The sequence below is a fragment of the Zeus faber genome, assembly GCF_960531495.2.
Source record: "Zeus faber genome assembly, chromosome: 2".
In the NCBI taxonomy this organism is placed as follows: Eukaryota; Metazoa; Chordata; class Actinopteri; order Zeiformes; family Zeidae; genus Zeus; species Zeus faber.
This window is the reverse complement of record NC_137189.1, coordinates 44,837,138-44,848,756: the sequence shown is the minus strand read 5'-3', so window position 1 is coordinate 44,848,756 and position 11,619 is coordinate 44,837,138. Positions and strand designations below refer to the sequence as shown.

Below are 11,619 nucleotides of genomic sequence, written 5' to 3'. Positions count from 1 at the left end.
CCCTCCGGCACTGCGGGGGGCGGTGCGCCGCGCCGCGCCGCCGCTCCGCCGGCCACACCGGCCTCAGCTGACGGGGCCGCCGCTGTTCCTCCGCCGCTGTTCCTCCGCCGCTGTTCCTCCGCCGCTCCCCATCGGGCCTCGACTCCGCAGCGTCAGAGTCCGGCGAACGCAGGTAAAAAAAAAAAAAAAAAAAGAAGCGACTGGGGCGCCGCGCAAAGCGTGGCCGTTGGGACCGCGCCGCCCCGCTGCGTGGAGGCGCTGCTCGCTCGCAGGGAATCCACACCGTTGCTGTGTTTACAAGTAGAATATTACATTTCACGAATCGGGGAAACCGTGTTAGAAATGCGACGTGGGCTTGTTGTTATAACCGAGTCCGGGGTTGACTGCTATGAGTCCGGGCGTTTATGAAATGTACCTGTGTTTCCGTGTGGCCGGTGTGAATAGAAAAACAACGGCAAAATCCACGTTGTTGCTGTTCTCACGGAATAGAATATTACATTCACTAATCACAAACTGCGATTGAAATGCAATTTGGGTTTCGCATTATAATCGAGTCCAGGTTTGACTGCTACTAGTGCGGTGGTTTCTGAAATATACCTGGTCCCGGGGGGGGGGGGAAACACAGTAACATCCACAGTGTTGCTGTTTTCACAATTGCAATATGACGTTCACGAATCCAGAGGCCGCGCTAGAGCTGCACCGCGGGCTTCACGTTGTGATACGGTCCAGGTTTGACAGCTCCACGTACAGTAGTTTGACGACTGCGAGTACACGCCTCGCCGTGGGTTTTAGGTGGTCTGCAAACTCCCGAGGAATCCGCCCGTGAATCGGCTGCTCCCTTCGGCGTTCAGTTGAATCGGAGGCCTGGGATTAATAACAATTAAATTCCGTCAAAGTGATTGATTCGGGCAGAAGGCTTTCAAAGAGCGCATGTAACACAGTCGTGACGCCTATAAAATGTATTTATTTTTTATTTTTTGGTGCGCAAACCAGTCGTAATCAACATGAATGATGTCAAATGTGTTTGTTTGTTCTTGTTTTGTTTTTAATTAAGTGACCGTGCCCGTTCCTCCACAGTCCCTGATCATGAAGACACCCAGCGAAGCGGTGCGCAAGGCGGCCAAGGAATTCCTCAAGTTCGCCAACAATGGAGTGTCTCCTTACCATGGTAAACGCTTCCTCCTCAAATGTCTGCATTTTCAATTCGTCGGCTCCTCCGAAACGGAAAACATGCTTTCCGTTTGTTTCCACCGCCGACCGGCCAGGGTGTCTGCAGGTCCTTAAAAAGTCTGCAACGCTTATACATATTAAAAGGTTTACCTAAATGGAATGTAATGTAATGTAATGTAAAAGGTCCTTAAAAGTATTTTAATAAATTAATAAATGTGAATATATATATATATATATTTTATTTTTTATGGAAAGCAATGTATAATAACCCTGTGTCTACCTAATACTTACCTCTACCATGTATCAAAAATAAGGTAAAAGGTAGAGGAGGTAAAGGAAAATTGTAAAAAACAAACAAACCTGAAAAACAAGTTTCTTTTTAAGTTGACAGAATAAGTGTTGTAATAAATGTGAAAATTGTCGTCAGTGAATCCAAACAAACCGCTTTCATTTGTATGAAGAACCTTTTTTTTCTTCTATTAGTTCAATTGGATCTAGCACTTAAAAGTACCGTAAAATATAAATGTGTGGCGTAAGAACAGGTATATATTTGATTTAAAATGAATTAAGTCCCCTGACAACGTATTACCCAAGTAAATTGTATGTCAGTAAAAGTACACAGTTAATTATGTACTGATAATCAGTAGTAATACACAAGCAGCATTTCCAGTGGTGACATGTCGTTCTCTCCTTGCGTGGTTAACAGGGTTCTTGCCGGTTGCTTGAATTTCATCCTCAGAAATGAAAGTCCTGGAATACCTTGGAATTTCACTTTGTAATGCCAGAACGGACCCTGGGTTAATAAAGGGATTCAGGGTTGACGAGGACGCAGAAGGTGCTGAGCTAAGACGCTGTCCCGAGTGTGAACCTTGACCTTCGGATAAGATAATGTAAAGATAAAAGGGGCGTTTTGTAATGTTTCCACTGCTTGGGATGTGACCTACCTATGAACTATCTGCGCAGTCCTTCTGCAAATTGGAAAGAAAAGATGTAAAAATTGATACTTTATATATTATTATTATTATTATTATTATTATTATTATTATTATTATTTATTTGTATTTTTTTATTTTTTTATTTTTAACCTGTGCTGTCAGCATGCTGGGCATACAACACAGAGTATTTGTGCCGTTGCATCTAGGACAGAGTTAGTCTGCAAGCGGAGTTCAACTTCTCCACCTGCAATGCAACTCTTTATTCATTGTTTAATCATCAAGAACTGCTGCAACAACTCTGTCCTGTAGACGGACCTGTAGGGTGACAAGAGCACAGCTTTTGGTTATAGAGAACCGCCACCAACACCCCTCTTTGGAGAACTATTTATCGTGTTTGTGTCTATAAACAACTGATCACTGCTCCAAGAGGGGGAGAAACACCACCGGTGAGACAAATAAACATAGAAACAAACAACGTTTACACAAAACATTAACATTGGACGACAGCATGAATTGAAAAACAGTTAATAAGGTCCAGGAAAACTGGAACTACAACTGGTCACGTGGCCTCTTCCCGTCCTCGTTATGGCAGTAAATGAGGGCGGAAAGGAGAGGAATGCAACCAGGAGGGTGCTGGGCTGCGTTCGAAGCAGGTGTGGTGGTGTGCACGCGTGTGCAGAAAACATCTGATTTACCCATTTAGCTTTGAGTTTGAGGTGCTCGGATGCAGTGAGGTGAGTTTCTTGCAGTAGACAGAAGCTGGGGTTCATCCTGGTGAGGTGACTTTGCTACGTTTAGCAGGCGAGCCCAAGCCTCTCAAATTCCAACTAACAAACTTAATGGGTGTCATTGAAGTTAGTTAGGGGGTGATGGCACAGTGCACCCAAGGCAATAGCTGTACTACCGTTCCCATGCTTTCCCGTAGATAAGTCTGAGTTTGCCTCCTTCACATTCCTTTTTACTGTCCTAGTATTGCAGGAAGTTTGTGGGGATACATATCTACACAAACAAATAACAAGTAGACAAAGATAAACATGGAACATTGCAGGATTAGACATGCGTATAGTGAGAGACAGAATAGAGTGAGAGTGATGGTGAGATGATGAAAGTGAGCGATATTTTAAATCCTGACATAGATAGCATGCTTATTTCTACATCTTGCAGTATATAATTACCAGATTACAAGAATAAATACATAATGATCAAAATAACCAGGGTGAGGTGGAGGAGTCTCGGAATAACAGACAGTCTATGTATAGTTTATCAACACCCATCGATACGCGTTTGCCCTTCTGGCGGTTCTCCTTCGGGATGGGGTGCAGCACCTTCCGTTGGTCGTTGATCTCTCAGGGGAGTTGGTCGTTCATGCCCAGCGGGGTTCCTTTCAGCTCCTGTCCTTTGCTTTTAACCAGCTCCTTGTGCTTGAAGTGTTCAAACTTGGCAATGGCAACCTTTTTATTTTTGATTTTCTCTTCTCAGTGGTTGAACAATGCAAACGTAGTCTCCTGGCGGCAGGGTTTATCGAGCTGAAGGAGGCCGAAAAATGGGACATCAAGCCGTCCAGCAAGGTTGGTATCCATGGTGATCGACATGAACGAATGAACAGGCTGTCAACATTCGTGGTAAAATCCCAGAATTCAAGTCTGTTAAAAAAAAAAATACATATATACACACACACACACACACACACACCACCAATAGAAGCTCTACTTTCAATTGTGTCGACACTTGTAAATATGTTACCCAGTGCATAGCACTGCTGCTTCACAGCAAGAAGGTCCTCGGTTCGATTCCTGCCTGGGGCGCTGTTGGCACCGTGCTCTGGGCGGGTTATCTCCCAAATCGGAGCCTTTCTGTGTGGAGTTTGCATGTTCTCCGCGTGCTGACATGGGGTTTCCTCCACCTAATGTCCTAACGACGAGCCAGGATGGGTTAAATGCAGAGGCCTCATTTCACCGGCCACCATCCAAAGCATGTGCGCGTGTGTGTGTGTGTGTGTGTGTGTGTGTGTGTGTGTGTGTGTGTGTGTGTGTGTGTGTGTGTGTGTGTGTGTGTGTGTGCATGTGTTGTAGTATGGTGTGTTGTGTGATAATTAAAGATTCTTCTTCTTCTTAAGGTTTACTAATCGAAGATTAAATTGAAGTGGTGCAGCACATCCGGGCTTTCTTTTAATAGATTCATCTATTTTAACTGAGGATTTACTAATCCACGATGATCCCTAATCCTAGATTAATTTCAACCTTGTTGGCGCAACCCACCTTTACTGAGCTAAAGGAGTAATATAATTGAGAATCAGAAAGAAAATATATCATTTTTTATATTTTAAATATTATATTTATTTACACCTGGCGCCGCCAGAACAATTCGCAGATGCATATTGGTCTGGAATCTCTCAGTTCATTTTCGATTGGGGCGTTACCAACGGGCGCAGACCAAAATGTTTCTGGAGGCAACTGGATAAACTACAACTAATCAGAGCAATGAAATGTGGCCGCTGAGCGAGCGAGCTGCTAAATTAGACTTTTACCAAATCCCCTCGGAACTACGGCAAACACACGTTTCTTATCAACAAAAGCTTTTTTTTAATAGAAAATATACTGTCCAGTTTGTTTAATACCGCCGCGGTAATGGATTCAAAAGACCGTTCCGCCTCAGCGGCGGCCATCTTGGTGAGGTGTGTTAACTGCTCTCCTTTGCATCATCATATCAAACCCGCCCCATATTAGACAAGGGCTTGTGATTGGCCCGACCCCGGCAAGGTCGTGTGGAAATGTGTTTGAATGGGAGGGTGGCCGGACGTATTCTGCGGAGCAAATGAAACATGAGCTCACGGATTGGTCTGGTTCCCAGGCTTATCCCTCCATATATGTGCAGTAAAAGCTAATTTGTTGTCTGGACATCTCCCCGTGTGCTCTCCTTTAGTACTTTGTGAGTAGGAACTACTCCAGCCTCATCGCCTTCGCTGTGGGCGGACGCTTCCTCCCTGGGAACGGCTTCTCCATGATCGGAGCCCACACCGACAGCCCCTGCCTCAGGGTGAGACCCCACGCAAAAGCCGTCAACATATACAGTCATCGCCGAAATATTGGCACCCTTGCACATTTAAAAACAAAACAAAAGTGTCTCTAAAGTAAGTTGAAATCGACAAAAGTACTTGGTCTCCACAATTCTTTATTTCACTGTCAGTAGTACAGAAACTTTGTCTTTGGTTCATAACTTAACATATCCTTTTAAATCATAAAATATGTGGAAATGGCAACCTTGATATTCTCCTGGTTTCACGATGCCACGCACAGATTCAAGGTTAATCTTTGGTCAACCTTTCTCTTGCGTCGTCTTCCAGGGAGGTTGGCTTCAATACCACGGGCTTTAAACCTATTGATAACATTGCACACGGTGGACACAGGAACATCAAGGCCTCTGGGGACGGACTTGAGCCTTGAGATTGTTGGTGCTTGGCTACGACCTTCTGTCTGACCTCCTCAGACAGTTCCCTGCTTGTTTTTTTTTTTATTTTCTCCGTGCTCAGTGAGGTGCGTGTGGAGACTCAAAACAGCAGAAGGAGTACTCTGCTCCGTTTAAACTGCTTGGATGATTATTAGATTGCAGGCATCTGTGACTTTAATTTCACAATTTTCCGTAATAAATGATGTGTTATTTAAAAAATAATGCAAGGGTGCCAATATTTTTAGGCCATGGCTGTACATAGATCTGCACTCAATAGTCTCACTCCTGGACCTATAATAGTTAATTGCTAATTGTATTTATAAAGACTAAGGCAACAAGGGAAAACAAACTTATCAGACAAAATGATAGAGGAATATTCAACATCTTTAAAAGTTGCAGGGGCAAAACGAGCACTTTGTGGAGAGAGAATAACTAACTAAATGTCCTTTACTGATCTACCTTGGCTCCAATAAAAGGAGTATTAGATAAAGGGTTTTGCTTAGACAAGCATCCCAGCTAATCAGAACAAAACAAAACCTTTGTCCTGTGTTATTGCCCCTTGTGGAGGTGAACCAAGGTCAGCTTTCTCTCTCTTTCTGCACACTCTATTTCCACGCTCTGCTTCCACACTCACTGTCTTTTTGAAAATACATCTCTCACTTCCTTTATTTCGCAAATTCTTCTCCCCCTCCCGCAATTCCCCTCCCTCCCCCTCTCTTTTTAGGTAAAGACTCGGTCTAAGAAGACGTCCCAGGGCTGTCTGCAGGTGGGGGTGGAGTGCTACGGCGGCGGCATCTGGAACACCTGGTTTGACCGCGACCTGACCGTCGCCGGCCGCGTCATGGTCAAGGTACGGCGGTGTGACCGTCTATTACCCACTCAGCGATGATCACACTGATGCAAATGCAGCAAACTGTCTTCCTTTCCTATGACCAGGCCAGTGGTCAGCAACCTGTGGCTCTTTAACCCCTCCCCATTGGCTCCCTGGAAAAAATGTAAATAAATAAATAAGTTGCATTTTCCTCCGGTTATCGCCATTTCGTTTTGTAATAGTAAAAACTTGTATCCCAAATTAAGAAATTATTTATATATAGATACGTTTTTATCAGGGAAAAAGTGTGTCTGAGTTGCTAAACTACTACGGTACGCCGAGGTGACGTTACCGTTGACTCAGTCGGTACAGTGCCTTCTATGATCAGTGGCTGGAGTTTTTCCATTAGTTAGCTCCATATCTACAAGAAGTAGGTCTAACCTAGTCCAGGCTACACAAACGGCTTCCAAAAAAAGAACAAAGAATTCTATGATACTTGGACAGAATGATTAGCATTCATAGCCAACGCTGCTGGCAAGCAGATGATTTACAAACTGTTGCCATTATTATTTTTTATTATCTATTTTTTATTATTTATTATTATCCATGCTGAGGTAAGCTCTTTATTGTCTTGATTTCCTTTCTGATTTCCACTTTATATTGATTAAATAGCTACAGTCATTAACATTGACCTGCAGCGGCTCCAGGTAAACATAAATGGAACCTGTCATAAAAAACTCACTTTTTCAGTGCTTGCGCACAATAGTGTGGGTCTCTGATGGGCCCACTAACACACAAACACACAAAAATAAGACAACACAGTCAGTTTTTTGTAAGCTGCCCATTTCAGAAAACATGGTGCAATAAGCCGCTCAGATTGGCAGCCCTTATCTACGTCATTTAGGGCTTCAGTAGAATCAGAACCACCCTCCACCTGAGTAACTCCACCCACGGCTGGAGAATAACAAGCGCCGCTGGGAAGACCAGCACAAATCTTTGAAAGGAAAGAGGAATTAATACCAACTGTCCGTACTGTATTTAAAAAATAATTCTGCTGTGTTTCTTTCTGAAAATAAAAAAGTATGCTGAAGATACACTGTAGGCTGTGGCTCGCTATCCTCTGTGGGTTTCTTGAAACAAAACCAATAAAAATAGTGTTTTTATTGTAGATGTATTTATTTTATTTTCCAACATTTTACATGAAAGAAAATATCCCTTCAGCAACTGGATGGCTTACTTCTCGCCTCAAATTTGTTCGGAAACACATTTTGGTGGACTGATAGGGTGAAATAGGTTAAAGTTTGACTAAATACAATTACAGTGGAATCCAGAAGTAAAGTTCAAACCCCATTGGCTCACAGAACTAGGGGCCTGGCAGCTCATATAAATTTGAAGCGGCACACACTGAAACAGCCCGTCGAACAGGAGGTTTTTAGAGGCATGTTGTAATGGCTAGAATTCATAATCTCCGTGATATTTTCAGCAATACAAACTTCAAAAACATGTTTTGGGGACCTCAGACCTATATTATTTGTTGAAAAGGAGAATAATAGGTCCCCTTAAAGTAAAACAAAAAAGGATATTTCCAGTACTAAAGGTTGCTGACCCCTGTACTACGCTATAGATAATATATTACAGTAGAATGAGTCAATGACTGTTCGCTGTCACCATGTTCATACAAGCATTCATTCCAACACCTAACTCTACTCCAACACAAAAAGCAGCGCGTTTCCCACCGAACGGCCGGGAACCGTATCGCGGGAGTCGTGATGCGGCCTTGTGTCCTGTGCTGTGCCGCAGAACGGGGACAAGCTGCAACACAGGCTGGTCCACGTGCCCCGGCCCATCCTCAGGGTCCCTCACCTGGCCATCCACCTGCAGAGGGACATCAATGACAGCTTCGGGCCCAACAAGGAGACCCACCTGTGAGTATCTCCACTGCCACCCCCTTCCCAAATAGCGCGGTCACAATCCTGAGGTTTTTTTGTTAACGATTCATAAGAGTCGTACTAATAATTGCGATTAACAATTGGAAACTAGTCATATTAGACAGATGGATAGACTTTATTCATCGCCGGAGAGAAATTGCAGGGTCAGCAACAGCTTACATCAAAAAAAATAGGCCATGGAATAAAAGTGGAAATATACAGTTAAAAACAATACAATAAACCTAATGATTAAACAATGATGTCCACCTATTGCAAAAGAGCCGTATGTATCATTGAAGATTGGAAAATTTAAATCTAGGTGGAACCCAGCTGCCTAATTTGCCTGAGCCCGACTGTTTCAAAACTCGCCTCGTTTCCATTCTATTTGTTGCAGCGTTTAGGATAGTTTTTCTAAGATTTCCCTTGAATTTGGCTGGAAACACATGGTTGCGGACTCTTACAAAAAGATCACAATCGGCTCAAATAATTGCCATCGGGCTGATTGTGGTACCCAGTTGGAGAAGTCCTCATGCCAGGACCAGAGCACCTTGTTCTTGAGGACTCGGTGGACGAGCGTTACTCTATTAGTGCAGAGACTGGATGTGTCGTCTGTGTCGTTAAATCTGGATTGAATTTAATAGTTGTGCTGGTGATGAAAAAAAAAAAAATAATAATAAATTGGTTATTTTAATGTCTTGTGTTTCTCTTCGTCTGTGTGTTTATTTTCAGGGCACCTATTCTAGCCACTGCTGTCCAGGAGGAGCTGGAGAGCGGCAGCGCATCATCTGGCAATGCTGTGGACGCCCAAACAACAGTAGGACCCACACCTTACTACATTAGAGACGGCTGCTGGAGGTCATGGAAATACGCTCAAAATGAAGTTTTGGCTGAAGTTGCACAAAGAAAACTTTTTGTCTTTTGCAGATATCAAATTATTATTTTTTTTTATCGCTGATATTGTATATCGTTTTCTGGGATTAATTAATTTCCCAGACGCTTTTGTCCAAAGCAACTTAAATGAGCGCCGAGAAACAATCAAAACATACATCGACCATTGGAGCAACCTCCAATTGAAGTACCTGTCTCTGAATTCAACCAGAGGCAAATGCAAGATGGCTCTAAGTGTGTGTGTGTGTGTGTGTGTGTGTGTGTGTGTGTGTGTGTGTGTGTGTGTGTGTGTGTGTGTGTGTGTGTGTGTGTGTGTGTGTTGAATGCATCCCCCAGGCAGAGAAGCACCACATGGTGCTGGTCCAGCTGCTGTGTGCAGAGCTGGGGGTCCAACCCGATGCTCTGCTGGACTTGGAGCTGTGTGTGGCCGACACCCAGCCCGGGGTGAGTCTGCTTTGAGCCTCCGTTTTAGTTTTGTCTTCCTACCTCGTTGGAAAGTGTGCCTCGGCGGCTGGGCGGCAAACTCTCTCTCTGTGAATTTGCTCCCTGAATTTGAATTGCAAGGATTGTCACATATTCCACCCATCCCCGCATTATTTAAAGTCCAATCCTGTCAATATTTTCATGTTAAGTTGTTGAATTAAAAAAGAAACGCACACACCTTTCCACATGATTAAAAAAAACCAACCTAAAATAAAAATAAATAAATAAAAAACCTGCAGCAAATTCAATAATCCCCCAAAGAACGGAGGTCCTGGTGGGACTGAACAAAGTGCAACAAGGCGATAGCTGTTGTCGCCCCCTCCTGGCTGAAATGTGTAAATGAGCCGCTCCGTCTCATTCCAGGCTTTGGGGGGTGCGTATGAAGAGTTCATCTACTCTCCTCGTCTGGACAACCTCCACAGCTGCTACTGTGCCCTGCAGGTAACAATCCATTGCTTGTGTGATTTTTATGAACTATAAAAAAAAGAAAAAAAAGTTGAGCTCCTTTTTGTAATTTCGATCTTATCACAAAATAGGGAAAAGCGGCTACTTTGCAACAGCATGACGTCGTTGTTAATGAATAACTGTTGAACTGCATCTGGGTGGAAAACCCTTTTATTTTGCGTATTACTCACCAAAAAGATGTGCTCGGCAAATGCATTGATAATAAAAGCATAATAAAATTGAGTGGGTTCTGTATCCTTCATGGATGTAGAATACCTTCAGAAAACGTTATTTCTGGGCAAAGTAATTGTCCTCCATTCTACTCTGCTAAGGAAAAGTATTGCCTATTTCTGTTGTTTTGTTTTTTTTAACCTGTGCTGTCAGCATGCTGGGCGTACAACACAGAGTATTTGTGCCATTGCATCTAGGACAGAGTTAGTCTGCAAGTGGAGTTCAACTTCTCCACCTGCAATGCAACTCTATATTCATTGTTTAATCATCAAGAACTGCTGCAACAACTCTGTCCTGTGGACGACATGTGGGATGACAAGAGCACAGCTTTTGGTTATAGAGAACCGCCACCAACCCCCCTCTTTGGAGAACTATTTATCGTGTTTGGGTCTATAAACAACTGATCACTGCTCCAAGAGGGGGAGAATCACCACGGCTGAGACAAATAAACATAGAACCAAACAACAAAATGTACCTACAAAGAAATATCAGGTGACGACATGTATCGACAAAACAGAGTTAATCAAATCCAGGAAAACTGGAGCAGCAATTTGACAAGTCTCTTCCTGTCATAGTTATGGCAGTAAATGAGGGAGGAACGTGTGTGTGTGTGTGTGTGTGTGTGTGTGTGTGTGTGTGTGTGTGTGTGTGTGTGTGTGTGTGTGTGTGTGTGTGTGTGTGTGTGTGTGTGTGTGTGTGTGTGTGTGTGTGTGTGTGTGTGTGTGTGTCCCAGCTAATTCCTGTGTATGAGGTTGGTTTTACGTTGTAGCCACCCCCAGAAGCCGAGAGCCAGGGCCCCCAACCCTAATATGAGCGGCGTTAAAACCACAGGACGGACGTGAAGCACGCCGGGGCGGGAGCGCGACGGGCAAGATCGCAGCCGCCCGCCGCGCCCCTTATTCCCGGAGCTCGCACCCCGCCCGTCCCGCCAGCCCCTAGGCCTACCGGGGGGGGCGTACGTACCGATTTCGAGTCCCGGCGCCGGGAGAGACGGGCGAAGCGCAGCCGGCCGGGGCGGCGGTGGGCGGGCCGAGTCGGAGGCCAAACCGCTTGCGAAACCGTTCTGATATGCAGCGTCGCCTTCGCCGATCGGAACGGTCTGTGATGACGGTGGGGAGCAGGCGTGGGGGCGGGACGCCGGCGCTCAAACGGCGACGCCGCGAGTCGTTCCCCAGCGCTCGGGGGACACCGCGGCGGGTCGAGACAGGCTCATTGAACCAAATTCATTCTTATCTTCCGCTGCCAGTCAGGAACATCCGTCACGGGGCCACTACGTAAACAC

The 11,619-nt window shown here is 44.6% G+C and overlaps 1 protein-coding gene across 1 annotated transcript in view; it reads left to right on the top strand.

The window, feature by feature from the left end:
- The window catches only part of dnpep (aspartyl aminopeptidase), a gene marked incomplete at its 3' end in the record, with an annotated part of 14,516 nt that continues 2,897 nt past the window's right edge, over positions 1–11,619 (top strand). Inside the window, exons 1-9 of the mRNA XM_080023927.1 lie at positions 1–172; positions 1,078–1,168; positions 3,585–3,673; positions 5,028–5,141; positions 6,277–6,402; positions 8,164–8,288; positions 9,021–9,105; positions 9,516–9,623; positions 10,026–10,103. Of these exons, the coding sequence (XP_079880053.1) occupies positions 1,087–1,168; positions 3,585–3,673; positions 5,028–5,141; positions 6,277–6,402; positions 8,164–8,288; positions 9,021–9,105; positions 9,516–9,623; positions 10,026–10,103 (807 nt within the window). The 5' untranslated portion in view covers positions 1–172; positions 1,078–1,086. The remainder of the gene's footprint in view (positions 173–1,077; positions 1,169–3,584; positions 3,674–5,027; positions 5,142–6,276; positions 6,403–8,163; positions 8,289–9,020; positions 9,106–9,515; positions 9,624–10,025; positions 10,104–11,619) is intronic.